Below are 26,388 nucleotides of genomic sequence, written 5' to 3'. Positions count from 1 at the left end.
CCCTCTCTGCCAAAAACTCCAAAATTTGTACGCGAGCCATGGCTCAGACCGAAGACCAGCCCCACCACGCTACGTCCTTGCGAGGGCTGGCAGACACAGCGTACCCGTGTGATCAAGGGAGCCTAGCAGAGAGGCAGCTCGTTACTTCTACTTACACATAGAGTATTGGAACACACGGGACTTCACAAGGATGTTGATGCCTGCATGAAGGAAAGTATGACAAAACAAATGTTTACACAATCCTCCATACCTCACACACAGCTTCCTTTATCTTCTCCTTAGAGACATTTTTCATACCAATCCTCAGCACAGAAGATAAACAGACTTGAAAATTATTAACTTTTACTTCTTGGGACCAAGTTCAAATTTTCTCTAGAATTTTAGCACCAATGAACTCACTATCCTTAACACCCGAGATGCCTTTTTTTTTTCTCTCTATGTACTAGTTCTGTGGTGTGGACAGGGGTAAATGCAGCTGCTGAAGCACTGCCTGCGTTTGGAACAACACGTACGCTGTCAAGGAGGGTTGAATGCATCAGCAGAGATATGCAGGACTCCTGTGACAGCTGTGTGTTTGCACCAAGATGGGGTTAACTCTTTCCCACTAACATACAACACTGGAAAATAACTGCAGGTAAGTTCTTATTTCTGAATGGCTACATTCAGTCAGCAAACTTCGGACACGGGAGATAAATCACATTTGCAAAACAGATTACATTGATGGGTATTTCAGAGCTCTTTCCCCTTCCCGAGCAGCTGCACTTGACCTGCACAAGCGCTGCAACCACATCTTGGGACTAGTAAGCCTAGCAGCTCTTGTGAAAACACAAATCCCACTCCATAGCCACTGCTGTGAGTTACCACCTGGGATGTGGACAAACTCTATAAACTCTAGCAGATTCAGCAATCATAAACCCTCCCCCCCCCAACCTCTGTGCTGAAAACTGAATACAGCCCTCTAACCTCAGGGTCTGGTTTGCTACAGAGCTTCTGCCAAGAAGTCTCTTATTTTAAGGAAGCCAGGGTCAGAGTACAGGGAATATTTGCATGACAGAAATCTTCCTTGGAGATTCTGGATACAAGGCTGTGGGCTTGGAGGCTCTGAGTACACAGAGAATCGGTTAGCAGGCCTTCCCTCAGCTGTTTACCAGGGACATAACAGAAGATCCCTTCGGAGGGCCCTGTCTTCGTAAAGAAATGCTCTTCCTGCTAGTTGAACACATGCTGTCATGAAAACACAGCCTGTTACCTTTAAAAATAAGGAACGCTGTCCGTGGAAGGTCATCAAACCAGTGCTCGCGATTTCGTTTTGCCTGAAAGCAGAACAGATGTGATCAGAAGTAGTCAATGCTACATCCATACAAACAACGTGCAGTGGTGGAGACCCACCTTATTCCCATCATCTGCTTCTTTTAGATTGCCTTTGCTCCTTACCCACCTTCTCTTTAATCACTGGCCTCCTTTGCTCTCCTTCCCACACACACTCCCCCTCTTCTCCACCCAATAAATACTCACCTTCCATTTTAAGCCAACAACTTCATAGAAATTGTAAAAATCCTTTAGACTGCAAAACAGAAAGAAGCATCTGATCAGAGCCTTGGAGATTATTAGATCCTTAATTGTCCTCGTCAGGCATCATCAGCAGAGAGTCCCTGGAATTTATTAACTCCTGATTAGAACTGCAGCCACAGCTGATATAACTCACCACTGACCTCTTCCCGGTCTGGCCAAAGGTTAGTGGCTGACAGTGGCCAGAACAGGGTGCAAAGCCTGTCTTCTTTCTGGAATGCCACAGCCCTTGGAGGAAACTGTGACACTACTGAACTGCAGAATTTTACTACCAAGAGGAAAGACCTGAGGCTTAGATAGCAAATTGCAAGGGACAGAGATCGTACTACTCTTCGAGAAGAAATCTTGGACTGTCTTAATTACTCGCACAGTCCTTTTCCAAGGTCTTTGCACATTTTCTTTTGAGGGTAACAATGACATTTGAAAAAGGACATGAAAGCAAAGAAACTCATAAAACACGAGTGCCTGTCTCGGTGCTCAGGGTCAGGCCTATAACAGCTTTTAGGTGTCTGGAAGTGAGAATGCTGAACTTCTCAGACTCTTACTGGTGTCATTAGGTGCCTAAATTTAAGAACACAGTCCTTCTCCCTATGCCATTTTCAATACCTCTCTGTGGCACTTGACTTTAAGGTGAAGCGCTGGCACCAGTTTCATGGGAGACTCACTCCCAGCCTGTCTGCGGCCAGAACAAAGGAAAAGGAAGAGAAAGTCTCCTGCTCTAATTCCCTCTACTTCCATGCTGGCTGGAGTTAGCAGCACCCACCCACCAGAATGGTAATTCTCTGCCTCATAACACAGAGGATGAGAGTCCTGAAAGCACCAGCAGAACCAGATTTTAATTAACAAAACCCTGGGGGACACAGCCAGCTGCTGGAAAAAACAAAAACTTGTTAAGCTGTGAGGCTGCACTGTGTGAAGAAATGCTCCTTGCAGGCTCTAGTGCTGTTCCTCAATTTCTCACTCCTCTGTTCTGGCAGGGGAGGTGGGAAACAGAAGTCTGCATGGTGACTGCCAGCAGAGCGCTGTATCCACAAGAGGGCACGCAGGAACTCCATCACCTCTGAAGAAAAACCGCAGATCCCGGGGTACCCACCCCTCCATGCTCCCTGCTTCCAGACAAATCCTTTCAATCACATAACTCTATTCCCACATCTCAGACAACGTTCATTTTATAACCCCAGCCATCCTCTCTCCAAGGTATAGCCTAGATCCAGGAGTGAAGCAACCTCCCTGCTCTGGGTGCGGCAATAAGACCATCCTACCTGACTAAAGGAGTATTGCTTTGATTCAGTGCTTTGAAAGTGAGATATCGCTCTCTGGCACACATCCGAGGCTTGTAAAACCGCAACAGCCCTTCAAAGTGCTTGAAGGAAACTCCAGACGGCCTCTAGAAACAAGGGAATGTTTGTCATAAGCAGCAACATCAGGCAGAAGCACATAGAGGCTAGCGCATTTAATTCTCACTTCAGATTTGTTTTAAGCAAGATTTCTGCGTTATCACAAGATGCCATTATAACCAAGCCCCAGAAGTACCCTAAGCTATTACTTTAACATACTGAGCTTATCCCAGAGCACAGAGATCAGAAAGCTCCCCTGGCAATCAGTCCCTCCAGTAAATGCAGAACTGTTCCCTGTTGCCCTATCATGCGAAAACTGTCCAACCAGACACCCCGAGCAACGGAGTTCAACCGCTCTTCTTGGGAAATTAGGAGACAGCCTAGCAGATCCCATTACTTTTTTAAGGCTATCAGCTGTGTGCCCTAAACACGAACTAATCTACTAGAAGTGGGTTAGTTATTTTTGGGCCTTATTTCTCTTGCTGCTCCCCAAGCTCAGCAGGAAATCAACCCTCTCTCCCCCAAGTGCTCTGTCCCTGCAAAGAGTTGTTTCTAGGTGAATTACTTCTGTTTCTGCACCATTCACTCATGCGGTATCTAGCAACTGTACTGTACCTCCACTTGCATGACTCACCCCTTCCCTAAGTACCGGTGCTTGACAAGCAAGTCTGCAAGTGACCCACACTGAATCAGAGAGAAATCAGTGATCACACGCACTCCAGAACAAATTTCACTCATTTTATCAAGACGCTTCCATAATCTCACATGGGGCTGAAATTCACTCTCTTTTTCCTCCAGAAACAGATATAAACAAGTTACCCGAATGAAAAAAAAAGGAGCTGAGTGTAACTACAGTCAACAGACACATAAATCATCTGTTTTGGAACATGCTCCTTGAACACTCCAGACCACTGGTGTTCTTAAAACATTGCTGACCTCCCCTCCTGCTGCACTCCGGGCTGTTCTCAGCCTCCCTGCAGGACCCTGTACCTGTTTGGTGATCAGCAGGCGGTAGGCGTGCTGTATGGCCGTGCGCTTGTGCAGCAGCAAGGACTTGAACTTCCTCTTCTCGATATCATTGAAAGTGTCGAACACAACTGCGAGAAGCTGTAGAGAGAAGACAAGAGAGAAAGTAATGCTTTGATCCTTAACCTCTGCAGCTACCTGAGGCAGCGCTTCTCAAACAGGCAGGAACATCAGTCTAGAAAGGCATGAGAGGCATTGCCTGCAGAAGGAATTTACTAAGCGCTACACTGATTGAGGCACAACAGAGTCAGTGAGGGCCCGTTGGCCAGGAGGGATCTCACAAAGGGATCACCAAGCACACTGCACACACACCGATCCACTTTCCGGAAGAGGCCCAGATGTTTCTGCCCTCCTAATGCTCACTAGTGGTTTTAAGAGCTAAGGCTAAACCCCACACATGCCAACAGAAAACAGCAGAAAAAGGTTTGTTAAAATGCTCTGATCTCTTCCTAGAAAGTGGGTTTTGAGGACTGCTCTCTGGACTCACCCTTCCACGGAAGCTTTGGCAGAAACATGTCAAAGCTAACCCTCCATCTAGGACAGCAGCAGGGAAATCCAAGCCCACCACATGCATCAAATCACCCACCCTGGGTTGCAGAGTTCCTCAACTCCTTTGGCAAGCCCCTTTCCACCACTCACATCCTCCCCTGAGCTGGTGGTCCTGGCCCTGCCCTAGGTGTCGCAAGAAGCAGAGCCAGCACAGCAGCTATGCTCTCACACTGCTGTCACCAGCACCCTTCAAGTCCTGCCATACTTAGTAATTCCATTCCCCTCAAACTGATTTACAAAGTATTTCAGGCAAGCCCAGATAATAAAATGCCATCTTATGATAAATAATTAAGACAGAAAAGAACAATAAATTTCATGCAGCCGAGTATGTCACTCCAAGCATGATATTAATGTGAGAGAAGTTGAAAGAGACTTGTATCATTCTGGTTTCTGTGATTTAGCTCAATTCCTTCTGGTTAAACATTAAAAGAGTCCTATCTGTAGCAAAGCTGTCATTTCTGGAAGTATTTTGCCAGAAGGTCTCAGATCATTACAGAGCACTCTTGGGAATGGGGAAGGCTGTGCTGGGCAAGGAGCTCCAAAGTCAGGCAGAGAGAAGTTGGGTGCTTCTTCAGGGGACTCACCAAGTTCATGATGAAGTACAGCTCAATGGACAGATACACTATGAAGAAGACACAGGACCAGGGGTTTCGGGCATAAGATGGCATCATCACATCAGGGAAACTGCATCCAAAAAAAGACACGAGTTTAAGCACCAAATAGCTCATGCTATAGGCTTCCCGCTACGAAGGCAAAAGGCACAGGACCCAGGTGTGTGTGCAAACTCACACCCAAAGATCTGCTCATTTCTGCGAAACACATGGTTGCTCGTGCCACAGCAGTTTGTGCCTAGCAACGAACAGCAAGAACATGGAGGTATGATGAAAAAAATAAATATGAAAAGCACATTCTTTGCACAGCCCAAAACCAAATGGGCAAAGGGGATTTGTAACGTGGCTAAGGGTTGTGCTTCGATACTTAGCAATGACAGCAATACAGCTTTGGTGCAAGAGTGTTACAACCTAAGATTTATTCCATCCTCTGCTAATTTCCTAATCCTCAGAGCTCTCCCTGACAGCAGATCAATATTTACCCACTGTTGTTATCCTCCTTTCCCAGCAGATAGGTGAACTGAAGCAGAGGAATAGGAAGTTACTTCACAACAGCAAATTGCTGGCTGACAAAGGAGCACAAACAGAACTCTCCCTTCTTGGACCGAGGCCTAATAAATCCGTTTCCCCCTTACTGCCCTCACAGTGATGAGGAGGTCCGAGTCGCTTAGAGATAACTGCATCTGAGGTCACAGTGTCCTAAACCAAAATGAAATACCAGTTCTTCCTATGCAGGCTGACCCAGGAAATCTCTCTGTCATGCAGAGGAAAGGGATTGTATTTGGAGACAGAGCATTTCTGCAAATAAACTCTTGGCTCTGCTAGACTTCTTTAGGGGTAAAGGGAAAGACTGAGCTAGAAAAGCACGAACTTACTTTGAAGTGGTCAAAAGCACAAAGAGATTCACGAGGCTGTTCTCCAAGGTATTGAAGTACTGAAAGAAAAAACTCCCATGACAAAACGCAAGCAGAACTTCATAGTGACATTTCACTCAAAAAACAACCAACCCACCTACTTGAACACAGGCATTTGTACAATTCCCTGATGCCTCCCCTAGAGAAAGGGTACTTCAGCATCGGTCCTTTTTAAAGGTGCCCGAGAGATGGCATGTGAAGACTTTAAAAATTAAAAGCTCATCTACATATTTTTGTAGTAGTTACACCCAGCAAGCTACAGACTCAATCAGTAGCAGGACCTAGTGGCTGCTCGACTCTGACAGCAACAGTCCGAAGTGGTTGAGCTTTCACCCAGATACCTTCCTCCCCTGGGGACAGCAGCAGGTGGCTCATTTGGCTGAATTAAGACACCAAGAACAAGGAACAACTCCGTGAACGTTCCCTTTGGGACAACCTGACTTTGAAGAAGTTCCTTCCCAGCAGGGGTAGACCAGGGTAACCGTCTCTGAGCAGCTAGCATCTGGCCTCCCTGGCCACCACACAGGAATAAGCTAAGTCTACACAGGAATGTTTGATTCTTAAGCAAGTCAAAACGGGACCCAAGCTTCACGTGAAAGAACCAGCGATACTCACCGGATCAGAGTGGTTAGGAGAAAACAAATAAAAACCTAGAGAAACAGCACAGAAGGTAAAAGAGGAGAGAAAAAAGGGAAAGAACAATCAAAAATAAAGTCTGTTTTAATACCGAGCAGCGCAGTGATGAGTCTCTGTTCCCAAAGAGAAGGTCATGCAAAGATTAAGCCCTCTCTGACACCATGAAGCGGCAAGTATCTGAAAGGCCTTTTCCATACAGGTTTGCCAAAAAATGTCACTGGCATTTCACCGATCCTTTTGGAAAACAAACTTTCTGGGCATGGTTTGCATACAGGACTGTAGCAAGTACACGACAGCCGCATGCTTTGTGAGAATGTAGACTAAACTTACAAGATTGGGGAACAGCTGATGGAAACAGAACTGGGAAACCACAAACACACACACCACAGACTGTTCTCTGGAAGAGGTCAAAAGGACTTTTGCCTCAAAATCAAATACCCAGCTTCTAGATTTTTTTGATCTTTAATTCTGCCTTCCAGATGACTGCGGATGAAATGGAATAAATGGAAGATCCTGGCAGGACTCTGATTCTGATCAGCTTTGTATTCATTCGAGTTGTTTGTGTTAATTTTGGACAATAACTGGTTAAAAGCACCACTTCAATCTTCCATAAATACAACTCACCCAGAATGGCAAAAATCACCATGAAGAAAAGCAGGAGGAGAAGAATGTCAATAAATGGTGGGAGGGACTGGAAGATCTGTCGCAGATTTCTGAAAAATAAGAAAACATAAATAAACTAGAACTTGCATGTTTTCTCCTCCAAGTTGGCAGAGGAAAAATCCCCAACAACACACCATACTTGAGGACTGACTTTCCACTTCCTCCAAGGATTAAAAGTAGAAAGCTAGGTAAGTTAAGATTGTTCCCAAGCTACCTATCTGTCCTTTGCAGTCAGCTCTCAGGTACTGCAAACAATACTACTGTCACCCTGTCAACTTTCCTTCTCCAGACTAAAGACTAGCTCTGTGATTCATCGTGCAGTTTGCAGGCAAACCTAGGAACCAGAAACAATACAGCCACATTCAAGTGTTGTGCTCGCCGAGGTAGTTCATACAGCTGAGGACAGTATATATAAGCACTGTGTACCATCAGCATATGCAAAGCTACTACCTATGAAATTTCCCTACATAGGCAAGACACTAGGTCACAATTACAAAAGATGCCTGAGATCTGAAATGTCCGTGAAAGACAATTACTTTCCTGAGATGCCTGCGGGATCAGAGTGCTTTTCCCCACCCCAGTCCCAGGCATGAGAGCAGAAAACCCAGCCAGCTGACCACTCACCTTCTGACGGCACCGCAGTAACGGCAGTCCACCAAGAAGATACAGCGCAGAGCTCTGGTTATCCGGACGTGTGAGGTTTGGCGCACCAACACTACGATGGCCTCTATAAACTGTACAAACAGCACGCAAGTCTGCAAAAAAGTGGTTTCATGAGAGGCACAGTTGCAGTCTCCTTTTGGGAAAGACAGAGCTCTCACTGACCATCCATTTGTTTGGACACTTTAAGGATGGGAGTTGTTCTTGAGAGCTTAGAGATCTCACATGAATCATTTGGCACACAGGACACATGGCTAGGTCATCTTTGCTATAGTACAGGCCAGTATTTAATCTGGTTCTTTGGTTCCCGAAGACGTTGAAGGAGAAACACTGACCATCAAACAGACAACTTACCTTTACCATAGTCCTTTTGTGCCTGATAAAGGTTTGGAAGCCCAGCCACCTCATCTTCATTGAGAGTTCAAAGACTACCACAATTAATGCAAACAGCTCCAGGGTTGCATGGACCTGTTACAATACAGCAAAGCTTAAATCAGTGCTTCTGATTACAAGGAGCAGCACATCAGAGGCCACGATTCTGCCCTATTTCAAGCAGCACATGGGTTTGACAACAGTCAGAGCACAACTCCGCGACATGCAGGAAAACCCAAGGCCACTCTTAAAGCTAGCACAGCACTGTTTTTCAAAGTTTCTACATTTATTGCTTTGTGCTTTTATTAAAGCCTGTACAATCTTCCTCTAATCAGCATCAGCCCAGAATTTCTTGAAATCCACATCCCTTTCGGGCTGGAATAACACATCAAAAAAAAAAAAGTATTGATAGATTTGAAACAAAAGGGCAAGACACCTGCAACTTGAGCAGAAACACTTTCAAAAAATTGATACTGTAATTTTTTTAGTGAAATGCAAGAAAAGCTGCTGGGCAGAGAGAATTTACATAGAGAAGGGTTTTAACTAGACATTCTGAACAACCACAAACAGGGTCCTGATCAAGCTCTGGAATAGAACACTGCTTTTGGCAGTGCTGAAGGACCCCTTCTCTGTTGGAAGATGCAAAATGCACCACAAAAAAGATGACAGTATTTTGTACAACCTCAGCTTTAGCCACAACTCAAAACCCAAACTGACTTACGCAGCCCTGACTCATTTTGAAGAACACACTGATCCCAGGGCTGTCAAGGCTGTTCTATACCCCTGGCATGGTCCTAGGGTACCATTAACAGCTCCAAAAGCAGATGCAGGGTCTCCCACCAGCACCAGCAGCTCCTAGCGCTGTGCCTTACAGCGGTACCTCACGAAATGGTTGTGGACTGGCAACAGCACACACCAGTTTGTGTATCCCTTCTCTCAACCTGCATTTTGTGAAGGTTAGATATAAAACTTCAAGTCACTCACACGGACGTTAAAAACAGTCCTCACAACACTGGGAGGAGGGGACAGGAGAAGGTTTACTAGCCTGTCCCAGGCTGAGATTTGTTTGTGTTCTAGGAACCAGCGGTGGTGCTGGGGTAATGGCACCAACCTTGACAATGACTTTAAAACCACCTCTCAAAGTACACAGATTTTTGAGTTACCTCAAGGAAAAGGAAAAACCACCTACTTCTCAGTTACAAAATTTAAGAACTTCACAAACTGATAACGTAAGTGTCACTTTCATTGTGGTCTACATACATCAGATGAAAAAAGGATGTTGGTCTGGCTCACATATCTGCTGTCAGCCAATTTACAGAAAAAGCCAGGTGGTTTTTTTTTCCTACTGCTGCTACCTTCTTCCTCTACGTTTAGCCTTCTTTTTCCTCTTACCCACCACCAGAAAACAGGCGAACTTCTTCATTTTGCCCCAAAGTACTCACAAAGATGCCAAGACGGAGCATAGGAACAGCTGGCGCCTCGCAGAGAGACAGCAACAGGAGAAGCAGTGCCGTGCTCAGCTCCATTAGGTAAAAAAGGTGATTGTGTGCAAAGAGGTAGGCAGCAAGTGCTTTGGCATTTTTGGGGTGAGTGAAGAACTTATCATTATTTTCTCCTTCCTAGGGCAGCAGGAATAAAGAAGAGGACAGCATTAGTGACTCAAAGTACTATAACACAGCTTTCCACATGAAGAAGGCAGACTTTTGTAAGGATTAGATACAATTCGCAACAGGCTGTTCCCACTTTACAGCCTGACATTGATCTGTTTATCGAGGAATGAACTCAACACACACAGGCCATCCCCTTCTGTTCATAAGCATATTTCAGTAATGAAACTCATTAATATCCACAAACTCCTGCTTCAGAAACTCTTGAGTCTTTTCAAAATGAGGAACAGTGCTGAAAGAGTTTATGAAGGTAGGCAAAGAAACTTTAGACAACATCCCAACATAAAACACAGCACTTCATTTACTTGCAACCACTTCCACATGTTTTACAGACTTATTTGATTCAACTTCTCCAGGACAGAACACGAAAACACACAGATAAGCTCCAGGGCACCTGGCTGACAGTTGCTTCTCCTTATCTTGGCCTTGCAAAATGTCTGGGAGAAAACACTGGAGCACACACTGTGTTTACTGCTTCACGAATGTGAGAAGACAGACTCCATGAAAAATTAACAAGTCGCTATGCTGATTTGTCATTCCCTCTTAACTAGAAAGCGTAATTAACATTAAAAGGTCAGATACTCCATCCTAACAGTTTGCCTACAACTGATTTTTGAACAGCTACATCATTGCTATTTTTACCTCTAGGATGGAACTTAGTTTGGGGAGATTTTAGAGGTTTTTCATGCAGAAATAGCCAACAGCTTCTTCTTTTTCTTGAGTCAATGGATTAAGCAAGGGAGCCTTTGTCACTCACAGGAAACTTGCTGCCTCTTGGAAACTGTCATCAGAGATCAACACAGATGCACAAGAAGTTTTTTGGTGTTTTTTAAATTAACATATTTCCAAGTAAGCAATTGCTGTAAGGACAGTAACCTATTACTACGAAAGCAGAGTAACTGTGATTGCAAATGGCTAACACGGTCAGGAAACAGGATCTCCTTTCAGAAGTGAAGCATTCTGGAGACTAACTCAGAAAAGGGTTTCAAATGTTTCTCATTTACTCATCTCACAGGCAAGCTCACATTCTGTTTAAGAACACACACACACCGCAGGGTCAGTGAGCCAGATTGTGAGCAGGACAAAACCCAGCAGCAAGCGCCATAAAATGCAAGTCCCCGTCCGTCCCCCCCCTCAAGAGAGTGCTAGCTTAGATCAGCAGGGCATTCTTATTCACGCCTGACAAAACACACTTGTAGAATGAAAAATAGTCAACATTCTGCTTCTTGGTAGCCAAGCAATTCAAAACATTGCTGGACAGCAAAGTCCTCTTACTCAAATAAGACACTCTTGCCTGCAGCTACTGGTTCAAATAAACAATCTTCATGCTCTTTAAGTTACGTTTACTGCATTTCAAGGACATTGTCATTATGACCATTGGTCAAGGCAGCAGCAAGAATAATCTGCATCTGAAGGGCCAAGCCTGCTGTGTACATTACCATCAGACACTGCAGCAACTCAATGACCCTTTGCAGAGCATCTCCAGTAATCATGAGTTTAAACAAAAGCCTGGGAGGGGCTGGAGCTATCATTACATTGCCAGTGCTGCTCTAGCATATGATGAAGCTGAAGTATTACCAAAGGTCCGAGCCTACTCTGTTTTAGAACGTCAGAGAAGCAATATTTCTGTCCTGTGGGGCAGGAGCAGGGTGGGACAAATGGCTCTAATCACCCTGCAGTAGCTTAAGCAAAAAACCTAACTAGGTCCAAAGCATCTCAAGCTGCAATGCAGAGCCTTTGAAAGGGAATGAAGAGATCGAAAAAGGAAAGGAACCAGCAACAATTTCAGACTGGACAGCTCTGGGAGAAGCTCAGTTTTGGTAGCTAATTCATGACACCTGACTATACAGCAATCCAAAAAAATAGTATACCTTTGTTCAAGTAACAGATGGCATTTCCTGTAACTGCAGCATGGGAGGGGGTTGTTTGTTTGTTGGGTTTTTTTCTTTCAAATACGATAACTTTCACTCCTGGGCTGATCTCAATCTCAGCATGCTTTCTTCCTGTGGAAATCAAGACCTCTGCCTTCTCTTGTGCCTTACATAACCTGCAGGGCTTGACTGATGCTAAACAAACATCCTAGGGCCACCCATCAAATCTGTGGCCAAGGCAGGATTAAGGCATTTCCAGAACACGAGAAGTCTCCGGGACAGCACTGACCATTCACCTCGGAGCAACTGAAGAGATGAAATAGTGATCTATAACCTGTGACAGAAATCTCCATGGCAAGCTGGCAGAGCTGAACATGTGCTGAATCCCTCAACTACTACAGTCCTTGACACTGGGAGAGATGGGAGAGGATGGGTAGCTTGTTCGGTGGCTCCCAAATGACTTGCCAGAGCCCACCTGAAGGCACTTCCAGCATTGCCCAACACCTCAGATTCCTTTGCAAAGCACCAAGTTTTTAACCTCAAAACAGAAGCTCTTTGTTTCTTATAATCAAGAACTACCATAGTTTCAGAAGTCCATTTTTCACACCAAACAGCAGGGCTCACCTGGAGGTAGATCGCTGCCTCTTGGTAGTTCATTTCCCAGTTGTGTCGGGCAGAGCTTTGCTGCGCACAGCAGTCCCCTGCAGCAGGGCTGGATGCATCATTAATAACGTCATAGCTACCTCCATCTGCATCAGTACAATAAGAGAAAAACTGATTTACAATTAAGCTAGCTGAGACTGATCAGGAAGCATGTAAACAAGCCAGGCACTAGGACCAGAGGCAACATCTGACATGGCCGAGGAACCCAGGAAACTGGCAGCTTGTACAGACAAACTGATTCTTCCCATGTAGGAGCTTTCAAGAGACACACTCAAACTCAGTGCTTCAACAGGGGAATGTTCCCGGAAGATCATCAAAAGACACAGCATCCTATTTAGTACAATAAGCAGGTCTCCTGGCTCAGGAGATCTGTGCTGTCATGTTCACAGCGTACTATCAGCAGTCATAAACTATAAACAGGCAGCTAACAGCTAGAAGTCTCTGAGGATGTTCAACTCGCAAAATAAAGCGGGCTTGCTAAAGGAACACTGCCTTTTCACATTTAATGGTAGGACAGACCACGGAAGAATGGAGTACATGACTACCACAGGCAAGGGAAATCAGTCTGAGTGTAGCAGCTGTACAGCACACTAATAGCAGCAGTCAGTATTTTTAGTAGAAAGCCTCATTTTTCAGAGGTCTCCAGAGTCATTAAACAATGCAACTTTGCAACGCTCTTTTTGATGCAGATAAGTACCAATATCCCTCTGATGAAAACAAACAACAAGATTAATTTTCTGTTCATATCCCATAGATTGATTTTGAAAGTTCTAAGAGTATGTCCTTCGTACCAGTAAAGCACTATAAAACTACACTTTACTGAACATCTGAACCAGACTTCATAATTCAAGATTGCATTGAAAAAAATACAATTCAATTGCAAAAATCAACTCCCAAACATGGCTACACATACATAGTGCCCTTCCCATGGGACAGCCCCACAAGGCACGTACATAAACTCCATCATACTTGCCACCTTTTTTGCACTCTGCAGCCTCAGTGCTATTAAGATACATGAAAAAAAACATGCACAAATTATTGGGAATTGCAGGAAGACAAAAAGGGAATGCCAGTTGATTTCTTCTTCTGGGACTGGGATTTTTATTTCGCACCTTTGACAAAGAATACTGAGCAGAGACCCCACAGAAGCGAGACCTGCTTAGAGGCCATGCGTGAAACCTGTGGTGGAGCTGGCCACGCACTCAGTTCTACAGTTTCAATCATGCCCCCAAACCAGAGTTGTTCTTGCTCTCAGTACAGACTTCCCTCCTCCACTTCCTCAGGTTCCCAAAGGAGGTACATGTAAAATTGATCTTGCCAGTATAAAAGCGCCGATTTTCCCCTTTTTATGAGCACAGAAGCTGTGATGCGTTAGCTTTTTCTCTGTGTTACAAGAATTATGGGAGAGTGGAAAAATGAGCTTCTTTTCCTCTCTCATGACAACATGCTGAAGATTTGCTGCATCTCTTTGCTACGACAAAATAATCCTCATTGAATTACTGACTCAGTCTTTCTAGAACACCCTCCGGAGTGGAGAAAGAGTCTGTGCCAAAAACTCTGCACCCACCAAGGGCAACAGCACCACGTGCTTCTGGCAGAAAATGGAAAGAAATCAGAAACCCCTTCACCGATGCAGAGCCACAGGTGCCTTTTCCACCCTCAAATCAAATTAAGATAGCATATATCTGGGATTTGTGAAGACTTTCTAGATTGCATACTCAGATTGCTGAGAATCCTGCAGCATTAAACCTATTTCTCTTCCTTACTTCCCCCACACCCTTAAAATACCACTCAAAATCTGGACAAATGATTGAATTGAGGCAGATTCCTCCCCCACACCCCTTCTACACCTCAAATGAGCACAGTTCTTGAAGAAACTGAATGATGGAGCTTTTTATTTATACACAGAACTGGAATGGCAGTCTTCCAGGTTTGTTTGCTCTTTAGCTGAAAGATGACAGCAATATGCAAAAAACCAGAAGCATTATATTGTGAGCTCTTAAAAGTTCTTAAATGTTATTTATGAAGCTTTTATTGTGTATGTGTTTCAAAGAGACAGCCTCCCTCAAACTGCAGCTCGATAGCAAAAACTTCTTTCCATTAAAGGCTTAACAGAGGAGCAGAAGGAGCACATCTTCATCAGAACCTGGACTTGCTGCTGAAAATCTTTACTGCCCAGAAGCCCAGTATTTTCCAGTCCTCTCATCCTAACAGACCATTTGCTACCAGACGAAACACGCTGCAGTCCCACCCTGCCTGCCTGCCCCGCCACGAGGCACTAAGCTGGGTCACAGCACAGGTAGAGCAGAAAGTGGCCTCCAGCCCCCAGCCTCAAAGACCTCAAACATTACCATCGACAGGCACAGAGCTACCAAACACCCCCAAACCTTGCTGAGGTGCACAAGTGGCTGGTACTTTGGAGCAGAGAGTGCAACCTCTTCTAACCACACATAACCTGCCTCCTGAAGCTGCCCAGGGCCATCCACAATGTTACCTGGGCAGCTTTACAGCATGTCACCCACAGCTCCTTCATGACCTGCCAGCTGGGTGAGGCTGCAGGATGCCTTACTTAAACCAGCAACAACTGTGAAGGTGCTAACAGGAGCCGGAATTTCAGGCCTTTCCAGAACTCGCCTTCAAAACACAGCAGGCATTCAGAGAACATCCGAGTGTGATTCATCTCACACAGTTTAGGGAATATTGAGAAATCAACACCTTGGCTGCAAGAGCTCTTTTGGGGAAGAGGGACATATTAAGCAGGTTGCTTGCAATATTACCATGTTATTGCAGCATTACAGTATATACAAAATTTAAGAAAATCAAAACATACTGTGGTCAAATCAGCAAAGGTTTGTAGCATCAAACAAAACAGCTGAACACTGTGCCCTACCAAAACATGCCAAAACTACCTTTAACCCTGAAATAGTTCTTTCACGAAGACCAACCTCTCTCTGAAAGGATCTGAAAAGGATCAACACTAGGGAAAGATACACCACAAGAAAAACCCAGGACCCCTCCCTGCATTTCACACAGAGGACTTGCAGCTGAAACAGAAGAGATGTCCCAGTGAGACCAAGGTTGCAAATACAAAAGAGCACTCAAAGATGCAAATCAGAAACAAAAGATAACTCTAGACACAAAGATGTTTTCTTCCTGTCCAAACCAGCCATCATCTTTCTAGGCACAGACAACAGAAAATGTACTGGTGAAGTGTTCCAGTGGGGAGCTGCATTTTGTGGATCAGCTCCTTCCCCATCAGGTACCAGAAGGTTGATCTAGCAGCCCTGAGGCAACAGCATCATCTGGGTAATAAATAATAATAAAAATAATAATAAATTTGAAAAGCAACCCTCTGACTATTTGTTTGGCAGCCCTCCAGCTAGCTAATTTCCTCAGCTGCTCCCATGATAACAATGACACAGACTAATGCAACCTCCGCTCCGCTCAGCTCGTGCTGCAGAACATCCCCGACGGCATTTACCATTAGTATCGAGCTCAATGAGATAGGAGGATCTCTCCACAGGACTCCCGTAATCCTCGAAGTAGATGGCAGGCAGTTCCCTCCACTGCATGGCAGCCACCACATCGGGAAGCGGGCACGCTTGTGTTCGGAGTTGGGGAGAGGGAGACAAGTCAGACCTGAAGTTTCTCCCTCCCTCTCCTCCAAAAGCCGATCCTCAATTTCGCAGCTTCCTCATGGGAAAGCTACGCACAAAAGATTTTCATCTGCTCTCTGCAGAACTAAACATTTTCTCCCCTCCCCTCTGAGGAAGGTGGCTCAGACTTCAGTTGAATCGTTTCCCTATCACTGTCTTAGCAGCAGGCTGTTTCTAAGTGCAAGTTGTTGGAAGGCTCAGCTGTGGGACAAAGAGCATTTAAGCATGAGTGTGGTGGTAAAAGCAAGGCTTCATGTGCCACGCTCTCTTGTTTTGGCATATAGCAGAATTTGCTCACCAGCGAAGATGAACCACTAATGGGAAAGGAGTCAAAGTGCTGAGTAGTCACAGCAAGGAGTCTTCCCCCCTACCCTCCTCCCCCCCCAGCAAAAAAAGAAAACTGATATTTGTGAAGCTCACAGTACAAGGGGCATGACAAAGTAAACGAACTGAGCTGCTCACAGATGGCAAAGCTTCCTTCCACACTTGTGTAACTTATCCCAGACGTTCCCTGAAAAGGGAGAAAGGGAGAGGAAAAAAAGAAAAGAGAAAAAAAGAAAAAGCAAAACCAGCTGGCTGCTTACACAAGGCATCCGGAACGATACTGCCGGGACTCCAACATTTCCATTCAGTGCAGCAGAGCATGCTCCTGTGTAAATAGTTTCCATATGTCATCATTACAATAAAAAACAAAAAAACAAAAAAGAAAGAAAGAGAAGGAGCATAAACTTTCCAGAGCCCAAACCTCTCCCTTTGCAAAACAAATTCCCTGCTTAGGGGAAGGAAAAACTCTACATTGGCTGAGAGAGCAAACAAACTCCCCTCATTTGGAGAAGCTCACGCAGCCACGGGGGAATCTCGAGGGGAGAGCCGAGAGGGGAGGAAGAGACAAAAACATTCACAGGAACGAGGGATAAATACCCTTCCCAGCCAGGCTATTATACATCAAAGTGAAGCCAATTCGGACTTTCATTGTTTGATCTTAGATGTCTGCATTGGTTTTAATAAATAGTAATAATTTTTAAAAATCCAACACACTAGTAACCTCCCACAAATTCAAAGAGTTATAAACAAACTCTACAGGGTAGCTCTCACATTTGCCTCGGAGCTCCCCCAGTCTGGCTCTCATTAGCCTGTTTGCCAGATGTTCTGCTTTCTAGATAGCACACACTTTTTATGGCGTTCCACTGAAACAGACTGAGATGCCTCTAATTAGCTCCTCAACTGACTCCAAAGCCATGTGCCTTTTACTGGACTTACCAGGACTTTCTCCTAAAAGGTTGAGGAAGGTCTCGGTGGAGTTGCTAGTTGCCATCCTGTCCAGATAATGTTATTTTAGCAAGCATACCTGTGATGACAGAACTCTGCAAACTGTGTGGAAGGCAGGGCAAGTGACATAATTCAGGGAAAATATTCTTACGGTTAAATCTGTCATTCGTACTGTTTACATATCATGTGTGTAGTCAACGTAAGACAGCAATACATAAGTTACTCATGTTGCATGTGCAAGTAGTATTCCTCTTGACAGGCAAAAAAGAAATGCCAAGGACACATGACTTTGGAGACAGGACGCATCTTCATTCTCATTGCTGTAGAAGGTTCCTGCAAGTAGATTCACCAAACAGAGTGGGAAGAGAGAAAAGCAAGCAAAGTATAACCTCCTGCAGTCAGGTAAGGTCAAGCTGCCCCGGGCACATGCTCCAGGCAGCTCCAATAACCATCTCAGACAACTGGAGACGTGACAGCTGATAGAACACTCTGCAGTGCACCAGCCACCAGGCCACAGAGGAGGAGGACAGGGAAAGAGAACACCAAATCATCAGTTAACCGTCAGATTCCTTCTTAAATAAATATAACCTGGCACCAGCTTTGTCTTTTCTCTCCTCCTTGCAACCTTGTTTCTAAGAACTGCTGTCTTGCATTTACCTCTGCCCTTGCGGCCGTTATTTCTTCTTTGGAAAGAGGCATGAATACTTGGAAAGGGAGCACACTTGCCAGCCATGTTTTTTAACAGGAGCAGTGTCTTTTGCTATTGGAGCTGGACACACTTCCAGGAGTGCAGGCTGTCCAAGGCAAATGTAACTTCCCGGAGTTGAGCAAACATTTTACAAGTTTGCTGCAAGAGTCCACACAGACGTGCAACCTGACCTTACCAGCACAAGGGTCCCATGGGCAGGCTCCATCCCCTTTGCAAGCAGGGAAAAGGGCACGAAGCAGAGCAGTCTGCGATTCACTCGGCTGCAGCCCCTCACCAGTGACTGCTGCACCATTTAACTGGAGCCATCTTGGTTTCTTATACCATCCACCTTGACTGTAATTGTACCTAATTACCCAAACTCAGCTAGTCACACAGCTCAAGCTTTCAGTTTGAAAGAAACATATCCAGACATCCAGCAACACTGAACATGAGCCCATGGCAGAAGGTAGATCCCAGCAGATTCAAAGATGCTCATGGTGCTCCTGGACCTCCTGACCTCATACACAAGACCTGTCCCAGTGCAGGATCCCCATGCTGAAGCTGCCACCTCTCTCAGCGACTCTGCTCGGAAGCTGCAGGGAGGACGAACAAGGCTGCAGAAGGAAGTCAGTATTTATTTGTCAGACAACCAGAAGCACTCCTCTTCTCCTGAAAAGCCATCATCAGCTGAACCGCACAGAGTACCCACTACAGAAGATGCAAATCCATGAAAAAACATGGAAATGAAGTAGATGCCTACCCTTCCCCAACCCAAGCTGTACAGGCACCTTCGGTCCCAAAGGCAAGATTTTAGTCAAGTATGTTGAGAGTTGTATCAGCACTGATGACGGCATTTTTCCCTTCCAAGTGCTTATAGGCCAAGTAGCTTTACCTCCAGAGGATTTATCTTTCCTCCCCACTCCAATGTGGTTGATAAGAAACTGCTCCTTTCCAAGTGCTGAGGCAGGAACATGCGTACATGTGTCTCTTCAAGGCCAGACTCACCTACCCAGGAGAAAAAAAGCTGGAAGCTGCCTGGAAAGCACAGCTGGTTTGGCACTTGGCCACACATCTTGGAGGTGAGAGGGACAAACAGTACAATTGCTGCCTTCAGTGCCGTGCCAACAGGCGCATCGCAGGACTGATCTTTGCAGCCCAAAATATTCTGGTGCCCATCCTGTTTTCAAGGGGTGTTATGGGAAGGAATTTAACAGCCACTGGGAAGCCTAAACAATTTACTAGCAGTTTGTTGCCTAGGAAAAACAGGGCATCTCCAACTGAGTGCAGTGCCAAGCCCTTCTGTTGCAAGAGAAATAATATACTTCCGAATATTTCAAGTCAGCGTAACCAAGTCATGCTCTTCCTTAGAGACGACGGCACAGCAGAAACATATGCAGAGGCCTCAGGGCTCTTTGTCTTGCTATATTCTCACAGCACTCGCTTGCTGTGAAGCTCAACAAATAAAGTCACTTCAGCTTCCTATTTAACACAGAAAAGTTTTTGAAAAAATATGGATGTTGCCACTTTGTGTTAGTGGTACGAGGTGACTGAAGTCTACCGTCCTTGCCTTTATTCGAGAATCCAATGAGTTCCTATGGCATCAACACAAGCTCATTTCATAATATCATCCGCCACACTACAGGGAGCTGAATCCACATGAAGGATGAGCAGATGTCCCCCAGCATAGTAAGCCACTTTTTATATACTACTGCCTCTTATCAATCGTGCTGCCTATCTTCTTATCCTGAAGACAGCTTAAGTCTTGCATTGTTTAATCAGAAGACCATGTATCCTTGCTAACATCTGCACTGCACACGTGTAAAAACCCTGATACACAAACTAAACACAATGACAGAAGGGCTAAAGCATGGTAGGAAATGGTTTTGTCTCAGCAAGAAGCCGTGGCTCCAGCTAGCTCTTGCTCTGACTGGGTCAGAGCCAGTATTTAGTTAACCATTTGCTCTGCGGCTCACTAGCCGTTCAAAATGAGGGATGAACTATGATGATTCACTCAGACATTTACTTCCTGCACCACCCTGCTGCAGACAAAAAGAGACATTTGTAAGGAAGAAGAAAAAAAAAAAAAGTAAAAGACTTCTAAGAAAATAAGGATGAGGATAATTTTATCTACACCAGCCCAGATCATTTGGTTGGAGATCCTCATCTGTGCAGCTCACTGCCTCGTCTCTTCAAGGCACCTGCTCCTTCCTTTGATCTCAACCTTGAGTCACTCTGGGACTTTTTTTTTTTTTTCCCTCTTGCAATGTTATGTGGGAAGTTTTGACCAGAAAATGTTTGATTGCTGGACAATTTTCACTTCTATATACAAAGCAGCAAGAGGCAGAGGGCCAGATCCCTCCCTTTTGGGATATTCGGTATCCACAACTGGGTTAGTGACAGGCTTCAGCAGCTGAAGACAAACTGAGGGATGCTTTGTCACCCTCAGAGAGGCCACTTCACCCTGACTCCTAAAAGCCTCACTAGTTCACCAGACCACACCGCTCAAAAGCCGTGGCGGCAGTCAACAGTGAAACAGAGGAGGATCACTCCTCGACTCCCCAAGCTGCATCCTGTAAGAATAACGTTACCTACCCCACCGGCTCTTGCTCCTCAGCTGCAGCACCTTCCAGCAGCTCATGCAAACCACCACACACCTAAGACCCCTTCCACAAAGCTGCTTTCTGACGGGTGTGTGACTAAATCCTCCTGCATGAGAAAGTCCATGAAATACCACACAAAGAGCTGGAACCAGGCACCCGCCGCAATCCGAGACTGTGTAACACAGGAGTACCTGCTTCTTAACATAGCTGTAAAGTCAAAACCAAAGTGTTTTCAGTGTAAAAGGAAAGGCTGCATTAAGAAAATATAATTAAGAATCTTGCTTGTGTGTTAAGCCAAATTGCTGTCAGTTTCATACGCTTCATTTCCAATCTTAACAAATTACCTCTGTACCACAAAACGTAAAGTCAAAGCCACAACAGAGGGATCACCTATAACCTTACATTACCCATCCTTTCAGCAACTAATAAGCTCTATAATCTTGTTAGTCCGATCATATCACAGCAACAAAGGCTTTACAGACACAGAGATAAAATTATTCTGTAACTGGAATTAAATATCCAAGCCATTGAGAAGCTCTATGAAACAACTAATTTTGAATGAAAAAAACAATTCAAAATGATGAAGTTTTTGCTGAATGCAACAAAAAAAAAAACCCAAAACCACCAAAAAACCCCCACCCACAACCACAAAGAAAGAGGTGACCAGCTCTGCCTAAAGCTATGGAGAGGCCAGGCATGAAATACACACACATTTCTAATTCATAATTTTTGAAGAAGTAACAGAAAAGGAAAGAGACAATATCAGAATCCCTCAGATATATCTTTAACACATCCTGTTACATGAAGGAATTTCCTCTTTTTGTTCCAAAAAGGGAAACCAATGCCTCATGGTTTTAACATGTTAAAGATCTGCTTTAACATCGGTAACAACACAATGTCAGCATTTTAAAAGCGTGTTCCTCATTTGAATTCTCCAAATCAGAGCCTTTGGATTTTCCTGATGCAGTTTGGAAAGATGTTTGATTAAGCTGCAATCTGGCCTTTTTAACGAAAGCAGTGTGCTGCCAGGTCCTACTGCCAGTTCCAGCCACCAGCCAGCAGCTCTCCAGAGAAGTCACAAAGGTAGCAATGGGAAAGAGAGAGGAAGCACATTCCTTATGTGAGAAAATGGTATTTAGTTTGGGCAACAAATCTCCCATGTGGCCACCCCGCGCTGGAGCAGGACTAGAACGGAGTACGCAATAATAAGGTGTGTGTCATACGGACCTTTCTGCCCTACAGAGAGAGGGACAGCAAAAAAATGAGATAAATTCAGTTAAATAATTTCACAGCAAAACTCTAATGTCTTACCACGACAGACTGAGACCAATGAAAGTTATTTATTGTGGTACAGTAGGAAGAAGTAGGTAATTGCATTCTGTAGTGTCAGAACAAGACTCCACCACACCGGTTCTTTTGAAATACAACACTGCCACAACTCCTCTGCCTCATCATTGTGTCTCAGCCAGGAAAGAGAAGCTGCCAACTTCAGATGAAGATGCATGTAAAGGAATGGGGGAAACCCCAGCCTCTAGTGCTGCGTAACTGCGCTCCATTAAGAGGAAATAAAAAAAAAGAAAAAGAAAAAACAAAACAAAAACAAACGACTTCTGCACATTTGGTTGAAACTGCTGCTGGCAGGAACTGAAGAGGTGACATGTAACAGCTGGAAAGGAAGGAAGGAGTTAAATCAGCAGTTTGACATCTGCAAGCCAGCTGCCAGAGGGCTTTCCCTCAACTGGTCCTTACTTCAAGTCCTACAGTCATACAGAACCATATCTTCAGAAAACAGACAATTTTGACTTCCAGCACTGCAGAACCTCTCCAACTCTTTAAAAGTGGTTCCAAACATTAACCACAAATACATGCCTTATTTCTTGTCTGAATTTCCCCAGCTTCAACCAACACAATTCCACTGTTCCCCAGTTGAAGCTACCTTCAAGCCCTTGGATCTCGGATGAGCTGGAGCAAAGGCACTAGAAACACACCAAGCATGAACACATCGCTTAGTCTACAGCCAGCATGGATTGCGGTATCACCTCCCTGCCTACCCTCATCATTATTTTTATTGGAAAGACCAAGGAATACATTCGCCGTCTCACCAGCCAAGTGTCCCACATGCTCACTTTCAGCTCAGTTGCTCATGACATCAGACTCAGCTCAGCCTCTCTGCCTGCCAAGGCAGCCCCCTCCACCCTTACAGATACAAGGCCCTACAGCTGGTCACAGCAATACGCACACGGCTTGCCTGCATCCATCTTACCAAGTAGTTCTAATCACTAAGCTCCCTTCATCACTCTTACTATGCCCTCAACCTATGGCATCTCCTAAAAAAAAAATAGTTTTTTTTTTTTCTCCAGATCAGAAAGAAATGTTACAGTTGGCACAGGGACAAAATCCAATAACCTATATTACAGTCTTTGCTAATAACATAGCTATTAATTAACCAGTCCCAATAACCAGTTGGATTTTGAGACCCATCCATCAACCAGTTTACAGAGCCATTAGCTACACAGTGCTGATTTATACGATTCACTTCCTCAATCAAAATGCCACACAGGTGCTAAAACAAGTGCCTTCTCAAAACATTGTCAGTCTGTCTCGTAACCTTACAAAAACTTAAGGTTCATATGCCACTCACCCTTTCATAAATGCACACTGATTGACATGAAAACCTGTCCTTTCAATACAGATTTTAGAAGAGCTGTTGCTGGTTTCCCATTATTTTGCCTGGAAACCTTGTTTGGTTGGCTGGCCTGCAATCTCCAGCCTGGTGCAAAATACCTTTTGGGTCTGGGAGAAAGTTGCTATCACTGCAACATTCAGACTGCCTCAGCTTCAGCCTAAAGGAAGAATGACAAGTCATCTGCTGATTTTTAAATGCCTACCTTTAGAATCAGCTGTTTAATCTCTACTTTAGTTACTGTGGGAATGGAAGAATACATCACACAATGACCAGGTCATCTGGCTTTTCAATAAATACAGAATACATACAGCATTTCTTGAGCTTCCCCGCAGCATTATTGACCAGTGTTGAACCTTGACTTCCTAACAGGCCAGCATCACTTAACACGTCTTTTTATTTCTCAAGTCCTTTAGAACACCTTTAACTCTGCCGACCACATTTCTCTTTGTGATTTTCCTCCGCTCCCAGTTTCTATTTCTTTGTTTGCTACATAGAGGTGCAGCTGCTTTCATGTTAGCCGGCACAGACATGCCTGCACTGTGACTTTTTGCTGCCTCTCCAACAGCTTTAAAGCTTCCATTAGCATTTTTGTTTTCTATACATGTGTGTTCCCTCAAAGTATATGAATAATTTTCAATGTTTTGGATCCTTCCCCCTGCAACCACTAGAGACAAGGTCCTGCCACCAGCCTTGTATTTGAAAGGAAGGGGCTTTGCCTTGGTCACTTCCCCCCCTGCCCCAATGCCAAAATTCTCCTTAGTAAGTTGCTTGTGAGCATTTACTTAACACAGTCAGGACCAAAATGTCACTTGTTTGCATGTGCCAGCAGTTCAGAAAAAGCAGAACATTTAATACTACTTGCAGGTAGCAAGGCAGAGCTACAGAGCAAACCGGTCTCAGCAAGCATTCCTCTCTGTTCAAACACATTTCCAGTGCTTCTGGTCTGCTCAGCACCCTGGAGAAACAACGTTCTCCTCTGTACGACAAAAAACAAGCAAATGGGCAACAAACAGCAGCATCTTCCTCTTTCTGCAGTGACTCACCGCTACCTAACTAAATAACCAGACGGACACTGCTGCTTTGTGTTGTAGGAATGCTGCATTTACAAGATGGATTACACTACAGCTCTTGTGCCTCTCACCAGGCACAGATCGCCTCCAGCCAGGGTGACCATGCCACAGAAATAAGGGGACAGACCGTGGAAGTATTGTACTAGTCAAAACTTCTGCCCTTACAGTCTTCCTTTGGAGCCCCATGCCTACAGCCAGCGGCCGCAGAAGCGCTAGCTGTAGAGGATGGCATCCCTGCCTTCCTCCTCCCACGTCTGATTATCCTGTAAATGACATAGCCAACTCACCAGTACAATTTGACCCCGGGGAGTTTTCAGTGCTCCCACTTGCAGGATTGATCACTTAGTCTTAATTCTACAGGCACTTCTTCATTTAGTTAACGAAGAGCAGGAACGTATTTGTGCATTCTAGTGAAATCTTTCAGCAGGCTACATTACTTTTGTACAATAAACTTTCCCAAATCTGTTGAGAATAGTGAAAGTATTCTCAGAAAAACAGTTGCAGTTCGAATAAAATACAGATGATCAGACGTTCCCAGATGACAATATATACACCCACCCATGGGCTAGGCAGTCATATAGAACATGTAAGAGTAGCTCAGGTGTCCAGCCCAAGAGAATCAGAGGGTTTCACGCGGCTGTGCAGAGATACACATCCTAAATTTTATTCCCACACATAAGTAGGAAAAGAAAAGCCTTTGTTCCAAACAGACTCTACCAGATCGTGATTATAAAACCAGCATTGGATACAAGCTTCAAACCCCCACACTATGATTCAAATCACAGCAGTCTCCTCTCGTCATCCTCAGGATCTCTCACCAACCATGCAGTACTGTGGTGGATCAACACAAACAGTACTTTTCTGCCTGTCTCCCAGATGAAAAGATCAGCAGTACAGGTGCCTGAGCTTCCTGCTCAACTGCTCACTAGAAGCAGATGGATGAAGTCCTAAAGCTGCTCCTACACCTCTTCATAAAGAAAGAAGTCACGTAAAAATCAGGCATCCTCTCAACATGCAAAAAGGGATTATGTTAAAGACATGGGGAGAGCCCTGCAAGGTCCGGATCAAAAGCCAGAGACACTGGAGGCAAGAGAAAGACCTATCAAATTCATTGCACTTTTCCCAGCTTAAGGATCAGAAATGGAGCGTTCTGGCTCATAAATTCGACTTCCAGCAAATTCAAGCTTAAATCCCCTGAAGGCAATAAGGAAAAGGCAATCAACAACAACTCTAACCACTTCACAGATGCTCCTGTTTAGTTTATACAGCACTTCTTACAGCATTCAAATGGGTAAAATGGGATTTCAACGCAGGGGGGCTGACGGCAGCAGGCAGGATTCCTCGGTGAAGATACCAAGGGCAAAGGAAGTTCTGAGAAGCATCATATTGGTTATGATGAGTGAACTCAGCGTGCTCAGCCTTTGCTCATTTTAATCTGCCAGTAAGCAAGCTTGGCTAAACTGAACATCCTGCATCTACAGTGCCTTAAAAATCCACAGGAATCACCAAAATGAGGGGGAAAACGAACAAACTGATGCGTTCCCTGGGAAGCCATGAAAAAACTAATCACTATTTGTTTCCAACTGTTGTTCCGCTTCCTGAGCCAAATGTTCCCAAGTCAGCTGCGGTGGCTGAGGAGTGACCGGTTAGAGCTGGAAAGTTGTCGATTTAGAATTGCAGCTTGAACACTTTCAAACTCTTTAACGTCTTTTATAGTTCCAGGACCACCTGTTCAAAAAGCGGAGCCCTCCAATGCCATAGCATTTGCCCTTACCCCCACATTTTCCAACTAAAGCCACCAGGTTGGGAAGAAAACACTTAGCCTAGCCTGTTCTTCTGCTCTCACATCACAACGATGTGAGCCACGTGCTAGAGAAGAGA

The 26,388-nt window shown here is 44.8% G+C and overlaps 1 protein-coding gene across 7 annotated transcripts in view; it reads right to left on the bottom strand.

Moving 5' to 3' along the window:
- TPCN1 (two pore segment channel 1) overlaps window positions 1-26,388 on the bottom strand; it is a 49,317-nt gene that overhangs the window by 15,028 nt on the left and 7,901 nt on the right. For 3 of the 7 annotated variants that reach the window (XM_080394753.1, XM_080394754.1, XM_080394755.1), the window contains exons 3-15: window positions 12,500-12,624; window positions 9,780-9,956; window positions 8,320-8,433; window positions 7,930-8,060; window positions 7,267-7,355; window positions 6,622-6,656; window positions 5,968-6,026; window positions 5,066-5,165; window positions 3,897-4,013; window positions 2,832-2,956; window positions 1,516-1,564; window positions 1,250-1,313; window positions 156-200 (exon numbers count right to left, since the gene is read on the bottom strand). In XM_080394753.1, the coding sequence (XP_080250879.1) occupies window positions 156-200; window positions 1,250-1,313; window positions 1,516-1,564; window positions 2,832-2,956; window positions 3,897-4,013; window positions 5,066-5,165; window positions 5,968-6,026; window positions 6,622-6,656; window positions 7,267-7,355; window positions 7,930-8,060; window positions 8,320-8,433; window positions 9,780-9,956; window positions 12,500-12,624 (1,230 nt within the window). Of the gene's footprint in view, window positions 1-155; window positions 201-1,249; window positions 1,314-1,515; window positions 1,565-2,831; window positions 2,957-3,896; window positions 4,014-5,065; window positions 5,166-5,967; window positions 6,027-6,621; window positions 6,657-7,266; window positions 7,356-7,929; window positions 8,061-8,319; window positions 8,434-9,779; window positions 9,957-12,499; window positions 12,625-16,019; window positions 16,748-16,778; window positions 16,844-26,388 lie in introns of those variants that run through there. The other 4 variants (XM_080394752.1, XM_080394757.1, XM_080394756.1 and 1 more) reach the window with 4 other exon arrangements.

Source organism: Falco punctatus (assembly GCF_963210335.1).
Source record: "Falco punctatus genome assembly, chromosome: 1".
Classification (NCBI taxonomy): domain Eukaryota; kingdom Metazoa; phylum Chordata; class Aves; order Falconiformes; family Falconidae; genus Falco; species Falco punctatus.
This window is presented reverse-complemented; position numbering and strand designations above follow the sequence as displayed.